Source organism: Enhydra lutris, unplaced genomic scaffold (genome assembly GCF_002288905.1).
Source record: "Enhydra lutris kenyoni isolate GAN:26980312 unplaced genomic scaffold, ASM228890v2 scaffoldscaffold77, whole genome shotgun sequence".
NCBI lineage: Eukaryota > Metazoa > Chordata > Mammalia > Carnivora > Mustelidae > Enhydra > Enhydra lutris.
Genome location: NW_019154161.1, coordinates 3,021,293 through 3,042,492, shown reverse-complemented (window position 1 = coordinate 3,042,492; position 21,200 = coordinate 3,021,293). Strand labels below are relative to the sequence as shown.

General features: G+C 57.0%; 2 protein-coding genes across 3 annotated transcripts; one reads left to right on the top strand and one right to left on the bottom strand.

Moving 5' to 3' along the window:
* Positions 1-167: 167 nt before the first annotated feature.
* On the top strand, positions 168-15,356 carry LOC111160659 (RuvB like AAA ATPase 2). 2 transcript variants are annotated; one of them, XM_022523903.1, is made up of 15 exons: positions 168-592; positions 2,889-2,943; positions 3,991-4,046; positions 4,331-4,472; positions 6,084-6,213; positions 6,373-6,439; positions 10,494-10,600; positions 10,696-10,789; positions 11,177-11,300; positions 11,646-11,740; positions 11,843-11,961; positions 13,987-14,106; positions 14,519-14,648; positions 14,996-15,110; positions 15,236-15,356. In XM_022523903.1, exons 1-15 carry the CDS (start codon positions 581-583, stop codon positions 15,259-15,261), a joined length of 1,392 nt encoding a protein of 463 aa, XP_022379611.1. In that variant the 5' UTR covers positions 168-580; the 3' UTR covers positions 15,262-15,356. The 2 variants fall into 2 exon arrangements, with proteins under 2 accessions (XP_022379611.1, XP_022379612.1); XM_022523904.1 differs by lacking the exon at positions 14,996-15,110 and having other exon boundaries at positions 257-592.
* Positions 15,357-15,831: 475 nt separating this feature from the next.
* Positions 15,832-16,933, bottom strand: LOC111160757 (luteinizing hormone beta polypeptide). Its single transcript, XM_022524095.1, has 3 exons — positions 16,919-16,933; positions 16,405-16,572; positions 15,832-16,151 (listed from the first exon to the last, which is right to left on the bottom strand). Exons 1-3 carry the CDS (start codon positions 16,931-16,933, stop codon positions 15,909-15,911), a joined length of 426 nt encoding a protein of 141 aa, XP_022379803.1. The 3' UTR covers positions 15,832-15,908.
* Positions 16,934-21,200: the final 4,267 nt, after the last annotated feature.

Genomic DNA, 21,200 nt, shown 5'->3' with positions numbered 1-21,200 from the left:
GCCCCTGCAGTGAAATCTTGCGGCCGCGAGGAGGCGGGGCCCGTCCCCCGGCCAGAGCCATTGGCCCGTGTCTGGGGGAGGGGGCTGCCGCGTCTCCTCATTGGTGAACAAGGCAGGGTTTGCTCTGCCCCGCCACCTTAGCGACCAATTAGAACCTTGGGGGGCGTGGCTGCCCGCCGCGCTTGCCGACTGGCCCTCAACTCTGTCAATCCTAATCTTGAGGCCCCAGAGTTAGCAGGGAGAAAAGAGGGTGGAATAGGGAGCAAAGGGAGCGTGGGGGACGTGTGGTAGCCCAAAGAAGTCTTAAGAATTTTGCAATCAGCCTCAGCAAAGAGGTCTAGGTAAAGGGAGGGGCCAGGAGGCGTTGGGAACCGACCCAGGAGTTCCGGGAAACCCTTTACCATCTCAGTCTGCAGAGGAGCGGGGCCTGAAAAGTGACGCCACACCCCCACAAGGAGAGTTTGCATATTTATGAGGAAACGTCGAGATCTTTGGAGGACCTGGCCGTCTAGAAGGACCAGAACGCCTCGTTTCTAGCGCGTTTCCGTTTCCGCTAGGATATTGGCGGTTGGTGAGCATCATGGCAACCGTGGTAAGTGCCGGCGTGGGGATTGCTGAGGAGCGAATCCTCACTCCCGAGTCTGAGCGGGAACGGTGCTGGGGACCCGGGCCCCTGGGTCTGAGGGAGAAGGCCTGAGGTCCAGGATTCCCAGTTATGAGGGAGGAGAAGGTCTGGGGGCCAGGACTCCTGGGTCTGAGGGAGGAGGGGGCTGGGGGCCCGGACTCCCGGGTCTGAGGGAGGAGGCGGCTGGGGGCCAGGACTCCTGGGTCTGGAAGAGGAGAGGGCATGGGAGCCAGCACTCCCTTGTCTGAGGAAGGAGGTGGCTGGGGGTCTGGACTCCTGGGTCTGAGAGAGGAGGGGGCTGGGGGCCTGGGCTCCTGCGTCTGAGGGAGGAGGTGACTGGGGGTCTGGACTCCTGGGTCTGAGGGAGGAGGGGGCTGGGGACCTGGGCTCCTGCATCTGAGGGAGGAGGAGGCTGGGGGCCTGCACCCCTGGGTCTGAGGGAGGAGGAGGAGCTGGGGTCAGGACTCCTGGGTCTGAGGGAGGTGGAGGAGCTGTGGGCAGGACTTCTGAGTCCGAGGGAGAAGGCTGCTGGGGCCTGGGCTCCTGTGTCTGAGGGAGGAGGAGTCTGGGTGCCAGGACTCCTGGGTCTGAGGAGGAGTAAGGGGGGTAGTATCCTGGAATCCTGGATTCAAGTGGTATTCAGGGTCTCAGTGGTCCGATCTGACCCTATCATGTTACGGGAGCTCCCAACTTCTAGTCCTCTGGGTGCAATCAGCAGATAGTTCTGCAGACTTTGCCCTAAAGTTTGATGAGGGTTCTAGTATCTTGGGCTTCAAGCCATTCAGGAGCCTTGGGTTGTTGATGGTATGAATGGCACCTGAGTACAGGAGGAGGCTCAGGTGGGAACTTGTCCTGTGTGCTTAAGAGTGAGGAGTTGCTTAATCTTGAGCCACAAGAGTGTTGAGGACCTAGAGGGTATCCGTGGGGAAGGGGACACAGCTGGGGGTGCAGAGGCTGGGGATCCTGTCATGGGATTGTTTGGGCCATTTTCATATTTCGGCACCTCATACTTGGGGCTGATGCTCAGTAGGTTATCACTTGAATTTTTTTTTTTTTTTAATTTTATTTATTTGACAGAGGGAGAGATGGAACACAAGCAGGGGGAGTGCTCCCTGGGAGCCCGATGCGGGGCTCGACCCCAGGACCCCGAGATCATGACCCGAGCCGAAGGCAGAGGCCTAATGACTGAGCCACCCAGGCGCCCCTCACTTGAATTTTTTTTAAAGATTTTACTTATTCATTTGAGAGAGAGCCAAAGAGGGCACAATCCGGGGGAGAGGGAAAAGGAGAAGCAGACTCCCGGCTGAGCCGGAATCCTGAGGCAGGGCTCAATCCCAGGACTTGGAGATCATGATCTGAGCCGAAGGCAGGTGCTTAACCATCTGAGCCACCCAGGTGCCCCTCCAGGGGCTCTTGAATTGTCCCGTGGGGGCACTTACTCGTCTCTCTCCCCTATATGAGAAGGAATGGTGGCTGGCTCCTCTTTTCAGAGAGCTGGGGACACCAGAGGACCCAGTACCTGCTTGTCGAGTCAGCTCAGACTTTAGTATGTCATTCATCCAAACCCCAAGCGTTGAACCCCAAGTGAACAAGCAAGATGTGGGCTGTGCCCTTCATGGGACTCCCATCCACTGGAGCTGAGAACATTGATTGGACAGTCTCCCTCCTAAATGTGAGATTACACAGGGAGATCGGGCTCCCAAGGGAGACCTCGCATTCTGCCCGGACATCCGGAGACCCTGGAATAAGTCAGGCTGGGGCAGAGGTCAGGGAGGGCCTCCCTTCATGTCGCTTCATCTAATTCAGTGGGGGAGGTGGGGAGAGCAGGCTGGACCCTGGGATGTGTGCGTGCAAAGGCCTGGTGACAGATTTGGGCAGTGAGGTACAAGGGGGCTGGGCGATCCAGCCAGCTTGCTACTCCACGTTGGTGTCTGTCCTTCTGGCTGTGGGAGTGGAGAAAACTTCTTCCTTCACCATATCATTCCAGGACACCACGTACTGTGCCAGGTCCTGGGGACAGAGCTGTGAATGAGACAGACACGGTCCTTATTGTTCTGGGACTCGGTGTACTGGGGTCAACCAACCAGCATTCGTTGGTGACAGACGAGAAGGGTGGGAGTGACAGATGTTGGGGCTGTTGGCCTGCCCTATGTAGGGAAGAGGAATGAAAAGGACTGCCTCCTGGACGCGGGCGGGAGGGATGGAGGAGGTAGTGAAAACTGGGATCATCTGACTCTTTGGACGTGTCTTCCTCTGCTCCCAGACGGCCACAACCAAGGTCCCAGAGATCCGAGATGTGACGAGGATTGAGCGTATCGGTGAGTGAGCATAGCCACCCCTGCCTGCCCCTGAGACAGAGCCAGCCTGCCCAGGGACCCTGAGAGGGAGGTGGGCTGAGTGCCAGAGTGGACTCAGATGGCACATGGGGGACCGTGTTGGGAACCACTTCCGTTGCAAGAGGCTGATTGATTGCTCTCTGCCTCAGTGTCCTTATCTGCAGAATGGAGCAGAGATAGTTCCCCTCATCAACTGACAGAAGATTCCATAAGGTCAGGCACATAGAGCCCTTAACGTGCAGGGGCCAATACTGTTTCAGCTCTTAGAGGGCCAGGCGCTGTTGGAGCAGAAGACCCAGTACCTTCCCCGCAGGGTGCTTACAATCTGGGGCTGGTGTCAGCAAATCTTTTCTTAAAGAGCCAGCTGTAACTCTCTTCTCTGTGGCAAATAATTCAGTTCCCCCGCTGCAGTGCAAAAGCAGCCACAGGCCCTGTGTAAGGGAATGGCCGTGGCGCTGTGCCAATAAAACTTTATTTACAAAAACAAGAAGACTGGCCCACAGGCTCTAGTTTGCACAGCCCCAGTCCAGTGTGAAACATTGAAATCCCACGTCTCTGTCTCTCACTGGGCTGTGTGGTCTTGGCCAAGGAGCCTAACCTCTCTGGGCTCCTTCCTTAACTTCATGGCGGTGAGGGCCTGAGGAGGTTGCTGAACCCCAGAAGCACTCTGGGGTGGTAATAGCTGCGACTCTGTTTCTCAGGGTTATGTGGAATGAGCTAAGAATCTGTAGGGCCGCTTAGGCTATAAACGTAAAGTAATTGTGATCGTCAGCCGTTCCGGTTAGATTCTGATCTGATGGTGCGGTAAGCCAGGTCTTGGTGATTCTGGCCCACTGTGCTGTAGCTTAAGGGCAGCTCTAGTTTATTAAGCCTTTACCCCGACCAGCCCTCCTCCCCGTGAGGTAGAGACTCAGACCCTCTATCTGACCAAGGAGGAAACCAGGGCTCAGACGAAGCCCCTTTTCTCAGGCCACACATTATCCCTAGCTGACTGGTGACTGTGTCTTCTGGTTCTTTCCCCTGACGCAGGTGCACACTCGCACATCCGGGGGCTGGGGCTGGACGATGCCTTGGAGCCACGGCAGGTAGAGCTGAGGGCAGCAAGGTGGGGAGGCTGATCCCTGGTCCCAGGCACAGGGGCCCGGGAGTGTTAGGGTCTCCCAGACCTCTGGCCACCTATCTATAAAATGTAGCCACGTGTAGAGTTTTATTAATTTTTAAAAATTGAGGTGGAAAAGGTTTTTTCAGCTTTTTTCCCGAAGTCCTAGCCAACAGCATGCCCTTCTGTCTCCCTGGCCTGGAGGTGGTGGAAATGGGGTGGCAGCCCAGTGGGATTTCACCTGGTGTGCTCTTGCCTTCCACCCCATAGGCTTCCCAGGGCATGGTGGGGCAGCTGGCAGCCCGGCGGGCGGCTGGCGTTGTGCTGGAGATGATCCGGGAAGGGAAGATTGCCGGGCGGGCAGTGCTCATCGCTGGCCAGCCGGGCACCGGGAAGACGGCCATTGCCATGGGTAAGAACGCTCTTGGGGTTGGGGGGGCGCCTGGGTGGCTCAGTGGGTTAAAGCCTCTGCCTTCGGCTCAGGTCATGGTCCCGGGGTCCTGGGATCGAGCCCCGCATCGGGCTCTCTGCTCCGCGGGGAGCCTGCTTTCTCTTCTCTCTCTCTGCATGCCTCTCTGCCTACTTGTGATCTCTGCCTGTCAAAAAAAAGAATGCTCTCGGGGCAGGAGCTCTTCGGGTCTCTGCCAGATAATCCTTACTGTGTAAATCCGGCTTCGCTTCAGCCACATTTAACAGGCCGCCCAAAATGGCAGGAACGTAAACATTCTGGCTCATTCTCTCACGTAGAAGAATCTGCCTTCCCACCTCAACATCCTCTGTACTTGCTTCCGTGTCAGGGTCACCTGTTCCAAGAGGGTTGCCTAAGCTCCAGCCTTCCCATCCATACTTCCACATAGGAGGAAGAAGAAAGAGATCTTGCAGTGATTATATACCTCCCTCCCTTTAAAGGTAGCTCCCTTTAAGCAGCTGTCTTGCAACTCCCACACGGTTTTACTTACATCTTATTGACCAGAACTTAATCATATCATCACATTTACTGCGACATGATGAGACATGAGCACCTCTTGTTTTAATGTGGACCATTGCTTCCTTAGTAAAGTGGAGGTCCTGGGCCAGACACTGGGGACACTTAGATGAGGAAGGGCAAAGCCTTAACTTTAGGGAGTTTCTGGTCTTGGGGACACAGTTCCTTACAGGCTGGTGGGTGCTGTAATGGACAGAGGCGAATCCTGACCCTATGAGGGAGCAGGGAAGGACGCGGTGGTAGTTACCAGGAGAGCCTTCCCAGAGAAGTCAGGCCCTGAGCCAGGACTTGCAGAGTGTCTGAACAGTAAAGGACGGGACAGCCAGGCACAGAGTGTGGCACATCTCTGAAAAGGGGACCAGGAAGAGTCCCCACCTCCCACTGGTCAGAAGGGTTCAGTGACTTCCTATCTGTGGGACTCGGCGTGGTGCTTGGAGTGATGGCAAGATCAGCCCCGCTGGCCACCAGCCAACCCCAGGCCAGAGAGAAGACCTGTTCCCCAGCTTGTCCGCGGTCATGTGACGGGTTCATGGTTGGACACCAGTGCCCACCTGCCACCCCCAGGTCACTTCTCTGAAGGGTGCCTCCGCTACTAGTGGTCCCTGTTCTACAGAGAGACAAACAGGCTCGAAGCAGACAAGACTTCTCAGGATCACGTGGTGCTAAGCGGTCGGGCCAGGATTCAACCTAGGCAGTCTGTCTCCAGGGCCATTACCCTTAACTGTTTCAGCCCTCTTTTGGCCTCTACTCCTGTGCATTGCCCCCGAGCCCGGAGGCTAAACAGCTCCTAGAGGTTGGGAGATGGGCTTGGCAAGAAGATAAGGTCATGAAGTTGGCCCTCTGGTCAGCATCAGGTTCGAACCGTGCCACCGTGTGCAGCCTGCCGTCCTGGCTTTCTCCGTGTCTCCCTGTCTGCCCCCGGCGCTGAACCCGTCTCAGCTATGCTCCTTCCTGAGCAGGGAGAGAGCTGGTTTGACACAGGGTAGGTGGTGCCTGGTGCTAGGTTGCACCCACCTACCCAGACCACCTCTTCCCCAGGCATGGCACAGGCCCTGGGCCCTGACACCCCGTTCACAGCCATCGCGGGCAGCGAGATCTTCTCCCTGGAAATGAGCAAGACAGAGGCGCTGACGCAGGCCTTCCGGCGGTCTATTGGAGTTCGCATCAAGTAAGCACAAGACCCAGGGCTGGCGATGGAGCCAGCTCGCAGAGCCTCGGGATGACCCCTGTCCTGTTCGACTTCTTCTGTGCCCAAGGGCTTGTGGGAGTTAGCCATTCCCAAGCATCCAGGCATTGGGCTCTCTGCTCATACCTGTTCTCTGCCTAGGGAAGAGACCGAGATCATCGAAGGGGAGGTGGTGGAAATCCAGATTGACCGGCCGGCGACAGGGACGGTGAGTCTGCTGTGAGCCTAGGCCACCTCCAGGGCTGGAGGGTGGGGCGACGGAATCCGTGGAATGTTTGATCTGTAGGTTGGAGCCCTCTTCCGGTGCCTCGGGTTGGGGGTCAGTTTATCCCCTGGTGGGCAGCACTGTGAGCAGTTAATACGAAATAATACCAGTTAATACCAAATAGTGTCATGAGAGAAAGTCTGGAAGTTTCTCATAGTTAATTTTTTTTTAAAGTTTTATTTATTTAAGTAATCTCTACCCCCAACATGGGGCTCGAACTCACAACTCTGAGACCAAGAGTTGCATGCTCTTCTGACTGAGCCCTCTGGGGGCCCTCTCATAGTTAATCTTTTTTTGTGTGTGTGCAAAATGGTGGTTTTCTCAAAGGACGGGGACGGGACCTGTGGGCAGAAGGAGCTGCTGCACTCTCTCACGGTTGATTCTTAATGGTCAGGCTTAAGAACCTGTTCTTTGAGATTTTATGCAGCTTAGCACTTAGAGGCATTTCCTATCCAGGTTGTTGTGATTCCCTCCCTTTTTTTTTTTTTTTTAAAGTTGAGAATGATAACATTCTTGTTGTAAAATGAAACACGTAAGGAAGCACATAAAGTAATCGTGTGGTTAGTAAATTATTATAAAGCAAATCCCCTTAGGACCACCAGCAAGATAAAAAACTAGAACTTCAGGGCGCCTGGGTGGCTCAGTGGGTTAAGCCTCTGCCTTTGCCTTGGATCATGATCTCAGGGTCCTGGGATCAAGCCCTGCGTCAGGCTCTCTGCTCAGCGGGGAACCTGCTTCCCCCTCTCTCTACCTGCCTCTCTGTCTACTTGTGATCATCTCTCTATCAAATAAATAAATAACATCTTTAAAGAAAAAAAAAACTAGAACTTTGCTGGCTCCCGACCCCTGGCGGCCACGGATCCGCTTCTGGTCTCTGTGGATTTGCCGGTTTGGGGCCGTTCTTACGCACAGGGTCCTGTGGCAGGTGACTTGCCATAGCTGGCTTCTCTTCCTCCATCTGTAATTCTCTCACACATGTTCAGTTGTAGTTGCTGGTAACACGCCAAATGATGGAAAGTTTAGACACAGTTCAGGCCTCTTGACCTCGCACTGAGTCACCTCCAGTTCCTGTGTCTTGTCCCGTGGACACTGTCCTCTTCTTTCATTTGCTCATCGTTCTCAATGGAAATAGGTTTCAGAAGCACAATTCCATTGACTTGCAATTTCTTTTTTTTTCTTTTTTAAGATTTTATTTATTTATTTGACAAAGAGAGACAAAGCAAGAGAGGAAACATAAGCAAGGAAGTGGGAGAGGGAGAAGCAGGCTCCCTGCTGAGCAGGGAGCCCGATGCAGGACTGGATCCCAGGACCCTGGGATCATGACCTGAGCTGAAGGCAGACACCTAATGACTGAGACACCCAAGCACCCTGCAATTTCTTTTTTTAAAAAGATTTTGTTCCTTTATTTGAGAGAGAGAATGAGCAAGGGGAGCGACAGAGGGAGAGGGAGAAGCAGACACTCCGTTGAGAAGGGAGCCCGACACCGGGCTTGATCCCAGGACCCTAGGATCATGACCTGAGTGGAAGGTAGACACCCAACTAACTGAGCCCCTCAGGTGCCCCTCGACTTGCATTTTTTTTTTTTTTTAAGATTTATTTATTTATTTGACAGAGAGAAATCACAGGTAGGCAGAGAGTCAGGCAGAGAGAGAGGAGGAAGCAGGCTCCCCGCCAAGCAAAGATCCCGATGCGAGACTCGATCCCAGGACCCTGAGATCATGACCTGAGCCGAAGGCAGAGGCTTAACCCACTTAACCCACTTAACCCAGGCACCCTCGACTTGCATTTTTAACCCCTGTCCCTAACTCCTTAGTTAGTCTCATCCATTGGCAATTACCTTTTGAATTTTAAAGATTTTATTTATTTCTTTGACAGAGATCACAAGTAGGCAGAGAGGCAGGCAGAGAGAGGGGGAAGCAGGCTCTCCGCTGAGCAGAGAGCCCAATGTGGGGCTTCATCCCAGGACCCTGAGATCATGACCTGAGCTGAAGGCAAAGGCTCAACCCACTGAGCCACCCAGGTGCCCCTACCTTTTGAATTTTAAAAATGTGGTAGAAGGGACGCCTGGGTGGCTCAGTTGGTTAAGCAGCTGCCTTCGGCTCAGGTCATTATCCCAGCGTCCTGGGATCGAGTCCCACATCGGGCTCCTTGCTCATCAGGGAGCCTGCTTCTCCCTCTGCCTCTGCCTGCCATTCTGTCTGCCTGTGCTCGCTCTCTCTCCCTCTCTCTCTCTGACAAATAAATAAATAAAATCTTTAAAAAAAAAAATGTGGTAGAAGAATATTTAAACATAGAGAAAGCCATCCCCAAGATAGTTCTTCTATTTAGTTTTAAATTTTTTTTAATTTTTATTTTTTTAAAAGATTTTATTTATTATTTATTTGACAGAGGGAGACACAGTGAGAGAGAAAGCATAAGCAAGGGGAGTGGGAAAAAGAGAAGCAGGCTTCCTGCCAAACAGGGAGCCTGATGCGAGGCTCAATCCCAGGATCTGGGATCATCACCTGAGCCAAAGGCAAACACTTAACCAGCTGAGCCACCCATGCGCCCCTTGTTTTTATTTATTTTTTTATTTTAAAGTAAATTCTACCCCCAGCGTGGAGCTGGAACTCAACAGCCCTCAGATTAGGAGTCACATGCTCCCCCGACTGAGCCAGTCAGGTGTCCACCCCCCACAAAATGTTTTTATTTTATTTTTATTTATCTTTTGATTAGTAAGGATCCACTCCCTGCCTGGAGCCCAGTGTGGGACTCGAACTCACAACCCTGAGATCAAGACCTGAGCTGAGATCAAAAGTCAGACACTTAACTGACTGAGCCACCCAGGTGTCCCACAAGATAGTTCTTTAAGTTAGATTTTTGTCACAGAAGACATTCATGGATGCACCCTGCCTTTATTTTTTTTTTTATTTTTTTTTTAAAGATTTTTTTTTATTTATTTGACAGACAGAGATCACAACTAGGCAGAGAGGCAGGCAGAGAGAGAGAAGGAGGAAGCAGGCTCCCCGCTGAGCAGAGAGCCCGATGCGGGGCTCGATCCCAGGACTCCGGGATCATGACCTGAGCTGAAGGCAGAGGCTTCAACCCACTGAGCCACCCAGGCGCCCCTGCACCCTGCCTTTAAAAATGTAAAACTGGAGGCGCCTGGCTGACTCAGGCAGTAGAGCGCATGACTTGCTTTCTAAGGTCATGAGTTCGAGCCCCATGGTGGGTATAGAGATGCTTAAATAAATGTTTTGGGGCACCTGGGTGGCTCAGTGGGTTAAGCCTCTGCCTTCAGCTCGGGTCGTGATCTCAGGGTCCTGGGATCGAGCCCCACATTGAGTCCCATTATCGGGCTCTCTGCTCAGCGGAGAGCCTGCTTCACTTCCTCTCTCTGCCTGCCTCTCTGCCTACTTGTGATCTTTGTCTGTCAAATAAATAAATAAAATCTTAAAAAAAAAAAATGTAAAGCCAAAACCATCTTTCTCTCCCTTCCAAATCTTGGCTCTTTCTTTCCGCCACCTGTCCCTACAGAAAGGACCGCTCCCTAGAAACAAGACCGGCGGCTGTGCACTGACTGTGCTTACCTTGTGGGAGGGAGAGTGGCGTTTTTGTTTTCTTAGCTGTGTTTAGCTTAGCTCTGGGTCATCTGGGTTTGTGGACGGTAAAAAAGTTACCTGGATAGAAAACGAGGAATGTGGGATTGTGACCCCCGCCCCTGCCGTGTCATGGGACTGCTAGTCCGTGTTGCTGTTCTTAAAAACGTAACCTTTTAGGCAAGTTGTTGTTTGCTTGCTGGGGTTTAGTAATCGGTTTGTTAAGAAGTTGACAAACAGTAAGTTGCATATGTTGAAGGTTGACGTACGTGTGTACCTATGAGGCCATCACCATGGTCGTGACCGTGAATATGTCCATTAGCCCCTAAGGCATCCCGGTGTCATGCCCATTTCAAAGCCGTGTTGGGGAGATAGTGGGCCCGCTCTGAACTGCTTGCCTGGCATGTCACCCCTCTCAGGGCTCTAAGGTAGGCAAGCTGACCCTCAAGACCACAGAGATGGAGACCATCTACGACCTGGGCACCAAGATGATTGAGTCCCTGACCAAAGACAAGGTCCAGGCTGGGTGAGTGGCAGGGGGCCACACTGGGTGGCCAGGGTGGGCGATCTTGGGCCCTTTTTTGTCCTCACTCCTGCCCTCCTTCCCCCACTCCCCCACAGGGATGTGATCACCATTGACAAGGCCACGGGCAAGATCTCCAAGCTGGGCCGCTCCTTCACACGTGCTCGTGACTATGACGCTATGGGCTCCCAGGTGGGCCAGGGCTCTGGGGGTCCCCTTGCTCCAGACACCAGGATGTTTGTGTCTCCGCCAACACCTCCATGGCCCAGAGGGTCTGGATCCTCCAGTCACCCCAGCCCTCTGGCCCTGGCACTCCTGGTTTTTCCCTGTAACCTCTAGGACAGCCAAGACCTTTCATCTTGGCCCTTGTTCGTGGTTTCCAAGGTCCTCCGGGAACTCCCCATCCTTCAGTGCTCTTGAATCCCCTAGTGGTGACTCCTCTTGGACCTGGGGCTTCCGGATTCTCAGCTCCATTCCAAGGAGTCCAGAGTCCAAACTCCCCCTGCGCAGGCCCCTCTGAGCCCCCTTTCATGCTCTTCTCTGCCGATGTCTCTCCCTCCCCTTCCCCGGACCCCATAGACCAAGTTCGTGCAGTGTCCAGACGGGGAGCTCCAGAAACGCAAGGAGGTGGTCCACACCGTGTCCCTGCATGAAATTGACGTCATCAACTCCCGCACCCAGGGCTTCCTGGCTCTCTTCTCAGGTGCGGTACCTTGGACTGGCCCTGCTCCGTGCAACCCCCCTTCCCCACCCTCCAGCGTATCCCCCTGGTTTGTCCATCCCACCCTGTTGCCGTCTGTCCCTCTCTTCGGGTGGTCCAGCGGGAGCTTGCGTATCCTGCCCTTTCTTCTTCGTGGGTTCTCTGTCTCCGGTCCTCCTCCTCTCTGGGACGTTTGGAATTCCCACCCCTTCTGTCCCTTTGCCACTCCAGTTTTGGTCTGTCTTCCCTCTGTCCCTGGTGTCCCGTCCTTCTCTGTCTTCGTCCACCCTCCGGCTCTGGGTCCCTGTCTCCTCTCTGACCCTCCCCGCACTACCCCTGCCTCCCTAGGCGACACAGGGGAGATCAAGTCAGAAGTCCGAGAACAAATCAATGCCAAGGTAGCTGAGTGGCGTGAGGAGGGCAAGGCAGAGATCATCCCCGGGGTGAGTATTGGGGCCTGGCCAGGGCAGGTGGCTTGCAGTGGTGGGAAATGGGAGGAGAGAGGCTTGGGTGGTGGATTTGACATACCCCCCAACGGCTCCCAGGTGCTGTTTATCGACGAGGTCCACATGCTGGACATTGAAAGCTTCTCCTTTCTCAATCGGGCCCTGGAGAGTGACATGGCGCCAGTCCTCATCATGGCCACCAACCGCGGCATCACCCGGTGAGCCAGCTGCTGGCCCCCTCAAAGGCCTCTGGGAGAAGGGGGTGCTCCAGGCAGTGGGTATAGGCCCAGGGCAAGCAGAGCACGTTTGCTGAGCTTGGAACGAGGCCCCACAAGTACCAGGTCCCAGATGGAAAGATGTGCTTCCCTCAGACAAGGGCGGCAGGTACTCTGCTCTACTCCACAAGGAAGCTGAGGGACCACATTCTTTCTGTCTTTGTTCCTGTAGCCCTTGAGGCTGCAGTTCTCAAACGGTGTGCCGAGGCATCCCAGGGTGCTACAGAACACACACACAGAGGGCTGTGGGATGGTTTAAGTCTCTGAGGGGTGCATAGAGGTGTGTGTTGGACACTGCATAAATCACTATGCTTAGCTCACTTTGCCCTAACCACCTTACAGAACAGAGCTGGATATTACTTTTGGCCTGGGAAACCTTCCCGAGCCATGAATACCCCAGGTTCTGGTGAAGCTTGGGAACCTCTGCCCTAGGGTGTTGCCAGCACCACTCACCCTGTCATCCCAGCTGGCCGCCTTCTCTGCCTCATCTGTATTGGCGGACAGGGAGCTGGAAGCAGGGGCTAAATGGCCCCCAGGAAGCTGGGGTCCCGTCATCGCTGCCGGGGACAAATGGGCAGATTGTCCCTGGCTTGTGTCCCCGGTGAACTGCTCGGACCCTTAAGCTGGGGAGGAAGGGGGCGCCTGGGTGGCTCAGTGGGTTAAGCCTCTGCCTTTGGCTCAGGTCATGATCTCAGGGTCCTGGGATCGAGCCCCGTGTCGGGCTTTCTGCTCGGCAGGGAGCCTGCTTCTCCCCGCCCCTCTGCCTGCCTCTGTCTATTAGATAGATAAGATCTTTAAAAAAAAAAAAGCTCGGGAGGTGGATATTGTCTCAGCCCCACATTACAGGTGAGGATAGCAAGGCCCCGTGACGGATGCCTGAGGTCACAGGGAGAAGGGGTCAGGGCCAGAGCTGATCTCCGAACAGGGATGGGAGGAGACTGGCCAAGAGCAGGGCGCCAACCCAAGTCCCTCATTATCTGCACATCGTGTATTTGGGAGTCCGCGTCCTCTCACTAACATTGATTTGTCCGTTCCCCCACACACACACCAGTACCTGTGACACTCCAGTGCCCTGGGGCAGATGTGCGTAGAGAGGCCACACATTTGAGTCGCCCTCTAGGGACGCTCCAAACCAAGCTCCAACAAGGTGCCACCCTGCTGGCCTTCTGGTTTCAGCTCACCTGCCGCAAAAGCATGTCCTTTTCCTGATTGGTTCAGGGCCGCATTTGCTGCATTTTATGCTTTTTATTGGGGATTTCACGTCTAAAGGGGCCTGTCACTTCCCAGTGTCTCCAACCACAAGGCTGGAGTGGATGCACCTCGTAGAGAGAGTGTGTGTGTGTTGGGTGAGCTCCATTCGGGCCTGATGGAAAGTGTTAGCAGCTAGCCTCACGTGAGTTCGAGGGCAGTGGGGCGATGACATATGTTACGAAAGATGTCTTTAAACAGAAGCACACAGAACCAGGTTATATGTCAGTCGGTTGACAGCAATATTATGACCAGAGGTTCACAAGAACCTAACCACGTGCATCCCCAAGAAGCGGCGGTGTGACACTTGCCCCTGGGCGTTCGCCCCACTTTACAGAATGTAACTCCCGTGAGTAACGGGAACCACAGTGTCTCCTGGGCCCTGTGCTGAGCCCGGTGCAGCAGGGAGTAGGACCGGCTGTCTCTTCCCTGTGGAGCTCTACGTCACGCAGAGGAGTGGGACCTTGACTCAGTAATCCCGGATAAAGATACCTAGCTAAAATCAGCCCATCCCGGGGAGGGGGGGCGGTGGACGCAGCTGGGGGCCAGCTGCACCATCGGTGGCGACAGCAGCCAGGAGCTGAAGGTTAAGTGGTATTTGCCCCGTGAGTGGGCCGTGGTGGCATTGGAGATGTTGGGGGGGTATTCCAAGGAGAGGAAATGGAGAGCCGGGTCCTGGGAGCATAGCCCTGACAGCCTTCCCTTCCCCCTCCTCCCCAGGATCCGGGGTACCAGCTACCAGAGCCCCCACGGCATCCCCATCGACCTACTGGACCGACTGCTCATCGTCTCCACCTCTCCCTACAGTGAGAAGGACACGAAGCAGATCCTCCGCATCCGGTATGGGCCAGGCCACCTGCTGTCCCGGGTTGGGGCCAGGCTGTGGGCCTGAACAGCATGGCTGGCGCCCATCATGTTTGGCAAGTGGGGGCAGAGAGGTCTGAGGGGGAAGGTCCCCGGGCCTGCAGGAGGTAGGGCTGGGCTGGGCATCCAAGCAGTGGCCCCCGATCTGGGGATGGGGAAGGAGCGGAGGGGCGGGCACGATTGGAGGTCCGGGGGGATCTCAGGCTGCAGGCCCAGCCGTGCCTCCGAGGCTCTTCTTGCTACACGGTCTGTGGTTCTGAGGAGATCAACTCTGCACATCCCCCAGGATGTCCCACAGCGCCAGGGGGAGATGGGCTGGCCGGGGCAGGCATTCCCTGCAGTTGGAACCCGGGCCCTGGCTCACCTCACCACCACCACCTGCCCACAGGTGTGAGGAGGAAGACGTAGAAATGAGTGAGGACGCCTACACGGTGCTGACGCGCATCGGGCTGGAGACCTCGCTGCGCTACGCCATCCAGCTCATCACGGCGGCCAGTCTCGTGTGCCGGAAGCGCAAGGTCAGGCCAACAGTAAGCCCCCCGGGGCCAGCCCGAGGGCGTGGAGGGCCCCACTCGCCCCTCCAAGGGCCTGTTGTACATTTTTGGATTTAGTCCCGAACTGGGGTTTTTCAAAGGCCGGAAACATGGGTCTGTGGAGTTCATACCTGTATCTCCCGGCCCAACACAGAGCAGTGCTCGGGGATGTCTGGGAGCTCCAAGTTAACACCGTCAAGTCCATCTTCCAGATGAAGCCACCCAGGAAGGGAGGGTTTGGGCCCATGGCCGGGCAGGATTTGAACCCAGACCCCAGAGTCTTCACCCTGACCCGCCAGGGGCCCCACTGAGGTGTGGCCGTGCCTCGGCAGGGCACGGAAGTGCAGGTAGATGACATCAAACGGGTCTACTCGCTCTTTCTGGACGAGTCACGCTCCACACAGTACATGAAGGAATACCAGGACGCCTTTCTCTTCAACGAGCTTAGTGAGTGTCCCCCACAGTGCCTGTCCCCAGGGTCACCCACCAGAGGGCAGGCGGGTATCTGATCTGGAGACCTCAGTCCCCGCCCCCAGCCCACACTGACCACCTGGCCTTCCTTCTCCCCACAGAAGGCGAAACCATGGACACCTCCTGAGCTGATGTCACCCTCGCCCTTTCCGCCCCACCCCACCCTGTTTTCTACTAGAGTTCTGACACTGTCACTTTGTATAAAATGGTTCTGAAACTGGACCTATTCCCCCCTCTTTTTTTTTTTAGAGAGAGAGAGCTCGTGGGGCAGAAGGAGAGTGAAAGAGAATTTTTTTTTTTTAAGATTTTACTTATTTATTTGACAGAGACATAGTGAGAGAGGGAACACAAGCAGGGGGAGTGGGAGAGGGAGAAGCAGGCCTCCCACCTAGCAGGGAGCCTGATGCAGGGCTCGATCCCGGGACCCTGGGATCATGACCTGAGTTGAAGGCAGACGCTTAACCCACTGAGCCACCCAGGCGCCCTCGAGAGAGAGACTCTTAAGCAGACTCCAGGATACCCAGTGTGGAGTCCAATGTGGGGCTCCTTCCCATGACCTTGAGATCATGACCTGAGCTGAAATCAAGAATCACGCTCAACCAGCAGCCACCCAGGTGCCCTGAAACTGAACCCATTCTGAGTGTGTGTGTGTGTACACACGTACATGCACCCTGAGTCTGACAAAAGACAACCTCAGTGCAGTTTGAGAAGCCTTTATTAGGAGGGGAGGAAAGAAGCATCTGCTGGCTTCAGGAGTTGGGGTAGGGGGGATCCTTAGAGGTACAGGAGGCCCGGGAGCGAGGGGCGGTCACAGGCCAAGGGCTGGGCTCTGGGACCCCCACAGTCGGAGCTGCTGAGGCGGCAGGGCCCGCAGCGACAGCTGAGGGCCACGGGGAAGGAGACCGTGGGGTCCACGCCAGGCGGGCATCCGGGGAGCTGGATGGAGGCAAAGCGCAGCTCGTGGTAGGTGCACACCGGCTGTGGCATAGGTGGCAGGATGGCTGGCAGCACTCGAACCTGTAGGCCGGGGTAGGGGGGTGGGGGCATGGTCCACCTGTGGTCAGACCCTCCCCTGAGCTCCCCTGCTGCCCCCCACAGGTCGCAGACTCAGGTGTCCAGCCAGCAGACCCCCTGTGCTGTCACTCCCACGTGCCCAGCTTGCCCTCCCAATTCCCCAGCCCCTGCCCAGGGGGCAGGCCACCCTTCCATCCCCAATCCAGCAGGGGCCGCCCCCGCTGGCCCCCCCCCCCCCCCCGCCCCCGCTGCTCACCATGCTGGGGCAGTAGCCGGCACAGATGCTGGTGGTGAAGGTGACGCAGACTGGGCAGGCCTCGTTCTCGGCAGCCAGGGTGGCGTTGATGGGCCGGCAGAGTGGCCGTAGTGGCCCCCTGGATGCCCACACCCCACCCACGTTCAGCAGCAGCCACAGCAGCAGCCCCTGGGACAAGGCCAGTGTCTCAGGGCCAGCTGGACCCCTCTACCCTGAGCCCTTACCTTCCCATCCCCTAGACAGGCTCCCCTACCTGGCATCTTCTGTTCGGGACCCATCCCTCCCACTGTGAACCCCTGTTCCATATTTGGGGACCCCAGAGACTCCCCAACATTGCATATTCTCCCCCCCCTCTCAGGCCCTGGTTCACCTGCTTCCCTCCTGGTGGGAAGCCTGTTGGCCATCCACACCCTTCTAGAAGGAAGCCTCCTTCATCGGGTCACAGGACTCTCCCTCTTTGTGCCAGCTATGGCCGGTTGGAGCTGCAAGGTGCCCAGGGGCCCTGCAGTCTTACCTGGAGCGTCTCCATTCTCAGTGCCTTCCCCGTGAGGTTTACCTGGTCTTATACTTGGAGGCTGTGGAGGCGGCAAGGCCACTGGGGGTGGCGGCATGATGGGGTAACCTGGACACTAATCTTTCCGGGGGCGAGAAGCAGAAAAGGTCAGGGAGGTGTGCAGGAGTGGTTCCTTGGAGTGCCCCTTCCCCCCGCTCCCTGAGTGGCTCCCACACCAAGAAGCGGGAGACGCCCACGGGGAAGCTGACTTCACGGCCTCAATCCTCAGGGGCTGGCGAAGTCCTGTACGGGTCCTAGGTAATAGGCCAGAGGGAGCCCTTGGCCTTGACCCCGGCGGTGTAGCCTGGCCTGTGCCCATCATGGTGGGAACCAGGGAAGGCTGAAGGTCAGCCCCTTCCAAGGGCCCTCAATTGGCCGAGACGTCAGCCCCCCTCCACCTGTCAGCCCCCCTCCACCTGCCGTAGACTGAAAGCCATTCCTGTGCCACCGTCTAAACCCTGCGGAGTATTGGATTCTGTGGCCGCCGCATGCAGATGCGCCTTCCTTCCGCAAGGGATTCAGCGGGCGCCCCGTTTCCCCCCACACCCAGGCTCCCAGAGCCGACACCAGCAACGGGCATGGTTTAGGCTATTTAACTCTGTCGTTGACTAAGAAGCTCTGCCCCCTCTGTCGCAGAGGGCGTGTCCCGCCCGCGAGCCCACAGCCCCAAAGTTCATTTTTCTCGCTCAGCTCCCACCTCCCTGCCCCGTCCCCCCCGCCCCCGTCAGCAGTGTGGTCAAGTATGGGGAGTCGCCCCGCCCACGACTTAGTGGGCGGGTCCTGGTCTCACTCCCACGTAATGGGCGGGGTTCCCGATCTTAGCCCCGCCCAATGTGCTACCAGTCGCGGTCCTCTAGCTCGGTGCCCGGGGAGGGGGGGCGTGTCCAGGGCGGGGCTGGCGCTGCGGGCTCAGACCCCCGCTGGCTTCATGCTGCCGTAGGTGGAGTTCTCAGTGCGGTAGGCTTGCGGCACGCTGTAGATCCCCGACATCGGCTTCCAGTGGGGGCCGCCCCAGGGCAGCTCCAGCGGGCAGAAACGGTCGAACCCGAGGAGGGGGTGCAGCGGGGGTCTGTAGGACTCCTGAGCCAAAGACAGCGCCCCGCGGTGTGGCACTGCAGTCGTCACCGGGTGGACGTGGGGCACGCGGATCCCTGGCGGCCGAGAGGGGCGCGGACAGGGTGGCCTTTGTGGGTCATGGCCCCAGGCCTGAGGCGTCTTGTCAAAGCTCCAGGAGGTCAGCGAGTCCTTGCGGGGATATCCAGACAACTCCTTCCTGTTGGGTGAGAGAGGCAGGAGAGGGAAGGCACAGTTGGTTCCTAGGGACAAGGCTGAGGTTCAGACCTCGCGTTCTGCGGAACCTGTAGACCTGAACTCCTGTGTTTCGAGGCAAAGACACATTTGTAGGATTCGGAGACCCCTCAGAAAGGATAGGGGCTGGGGACCCCCAGCCTGGATTCCTGGGTCCTGGAGGTCCTTAAGGGCCTGGGATCTGCAGTTTTCGAATCCAAGGGAAGGAGTATCTGGGAACCAAAACAGGCCCCGCCCTGGACCCTCAGGGTCCCGCCCCTGGTCCCGAACCCCTTCTTGGGCAAGCGGCAGGTTTCGTATTCCTGAGAGTTGACACTAAGGAAACCTGGGCGCTAAAAAAGGTAGGGGCTGAGGTCTGAACTTCGGTTTCTTCAGCGTGCGAGAGCTGAAGGCTGAGGCTCCTGAGTCGGACAAGGGGGAGCCGACACCCGGGTTCGGCGGCCCGCCGGCCTACGTTGGGGGGCGGCGCCGAGCGAGGACCCAGGCTCACTTCGGGTAGGCCCGGAAGTCCTTGGCCGAGGTGGTCAGATAGAGCTGACGGCGGTCCAAGATGCCCTGGTCAGACACTGTGAAAGGCCGGCCGGCCAGCTCGGGGTTCTTTGTCCAAGGGATTAAAGCCTGAGGAGGATCCAGGGAGGAGGGATGAGCAAGAAAGAGGTTTCATACCGCATTCCAGGCCCTGGGTCGCTAGACTCAGGATTCCGCTTCGACCCAACAGACCCTCACGCCCCAAGTATCCGAATCCTTCCTGACCAATCGCAAGCTAGCGCACTTTAGCTTCGCTCCCCATATCAGAACCCTTATTAGGGTTACTCCAAAATCCAAACACTTGCGGGTCATCGAACACAAAGCCCAGGCCCCAACCACAAAAAAAACCTTCCCAGCTCCGCCCCCAGACCCCTGGCTTCCACCTCCCGCCACTGGAATTCAGTCGCACCTCGGGCCACCTTTCCTTTTTGCTCGTCCGCTCCGGGAAAGCCTAGCCCCGCCTCCCGACCTTGGCTCTGAAAGTTCAAGACCCGCCCCCACGTACCGAACGCCCCCGCGCCCGGACCCTGCCTCCAAACTCCCTCCTAGACAAGCCCCCGCCCACCCGGGATTTACTGGCGGTGGCCTCAGCCTCAGAGCTGGGATTTCGGTCTCCAGGCCCCTCCTCCTCCTCCTGACCCTACCTCAAAAGGTCCAAGCTCCACCCCCAGACTCTGTAACCTGATTCCGTTCCAGACCTTTTGCCCACGACCCCAGACTCAAAATTCTCCACCCCAGGGTCTGCTAGCCTGGTCCCTAGCCGCAGAGCCCCTCCGACCCCTCCCCAGGCGCTACAAGCTCTTTCCCACGGTGGCAACGGGTGTTCTCCTCTACCTGGGAAGGGCCTCCGCGAAGGTGCTCCGCAAGCTCCAGGGGCTGGGGCCCGACGTAGAAGGTGGGGCGCTGCTGATCCGGGTCGGGCCAGCCCGTGTACTGCGCCCGCATCTCACTGCACTGGTGCTTCGTGATCAGCGGGAGGCGCCAGCCACGGTGTCTGAGCTGCGGGAAGGCGACGCGGAGATCCAACGTGAGGGTGCGCGGTACTCCAGTGCCATCCCCAGTTCTGTCCCCTGCGGACCTCTGCATCCCAGAACGTTACCTTTTCGTCTAAATCCTTGATCCCCACAGTCCTCGTGGGGTCCGAAGGCTCTGGGGCCCTAGGCTGTGCGTAGGGCCCGCCGTGCTTCTTAGGCACGTAAGCCGAGCCAGAGGTTGTCTCCCATCTGCTGATGACCTCATCAAAATCCCAGATGTGCAAATCCTGCTTGGCGGCCGGCGGCAGGGGCTCCGCGACCGTGGACTGGGAAGAAGGACGTCAGCTAAAAGGGTCAAGTCCGGCCCGCGAGCCCTGATCTCTCCCAGTCGGTCTCCAACCCTTTCCTCCCTCCAGTCCCAGGCATCCAGATTCCCTGGACCCTCTTTTTTCAGATCCAGGACTCGGGGACACTCCTCCTTCAGTCAGAGTGGAGCCCGCGCCCCAACCCCCTTTTCTCTCGGCAGGTGTCTGGACCCCTAGGCCTCTCCTTCAGACACAGGAGCCTGGGCCCCCAGCCTCCTTCTGCCCAGGAACCTAGGGTCCTCTCACCTGCACAGTGGGCGGGGGAAAGGACACAGGCGGGATAATGTGGTGGGCGACACCACTGCTGGTGAGACGCCATTTGGGCCAGGATCCAGGCACCTCGGTCCCAGAGATTGGGGACCATGGGGGACCGTAGCGCAGAGCTAGGGTCCGACCAGCCATGGTCCCACCGCTGCGGGAGAGCCATGCCGGGGCAGGCTTGTTGTTCCTGTTGCCCCAGGTAACAGAACCCGCCCACCCTGAGCTCAGCCAATGGAAGGCCTGCAGGTGTGTGAATGGTTGGACAGTGTAAGAAAGAAACCCAGGCTCAGAGGGACTGGGACTTTGAGGGAAGGGCACAGAAACTCAGAGAAATGGGGGAGGGGAGTCCCAGAGAGAGAGTGAAAGGTCGAAAGGGGGAGGAGGGAGGAAGGGGGAATAGCTCAAATTGTAGGGAATTTTAGAGACACAGAGAACCCGGCCTGGGGGAGACGGAGACCCGGAGGGGGAGGAGGATGGAGACCACCCACTGCCATCAGGGAATCCATGAGAAGCAGTCCCCTTTCCTACGGGGTCCCAACTCTCCCAGCCCCCTCCTCCCTCTGCCAGGCCTGCCTACCTCAGGGGTAACGATTTCCAGACTTCCCCAGGGCTCTCCCTCCCTCCCTGTGTGAGCTGGAGGCGTCAGCCCAGGGCTTGGCCTTCGTCTGTCCTGCCTGCCTTTGATTTTGTTGAAAACTTCCACCTGGATATGGGGGTGGGTGACGAGGGAGAGACCCACAGACACAGACACAGACACAGGGAAATACTTAGCAAGAAGAGAGGGGAGGGGATGTGGAAAGAACTTTG

Bases quoted from the DNA above. Each gene is read 5' to 3' on its own strand.
- LOC111160757 (XM_022524095.1), bottom strand. The intron at 16,152-16,404 runs GTGAGCAGCGGG...CCCGGCCTACAG, and splicing joins CCGGCTACTGCCCCAGCATG to GTTCGAGTGCTGCCAGCCAT.
- LOC111160659 (XM_022523903.1), top strand. The intron at 11,962-13,986 runs GTGAGCCAGCTG...CCTCCTCCCCAG, and splicing joins ACCAACCGCGGCATCACCCG to GATCCGGGGTACCAGCTACC. The intron at 14,107-14,518 runs GTATGGGCCAGG...ACCTGCCCACAG, and splicing joins AAGCAGATCCTCCGCATCCG to GTGTGAGGAGGAAGACGTAG.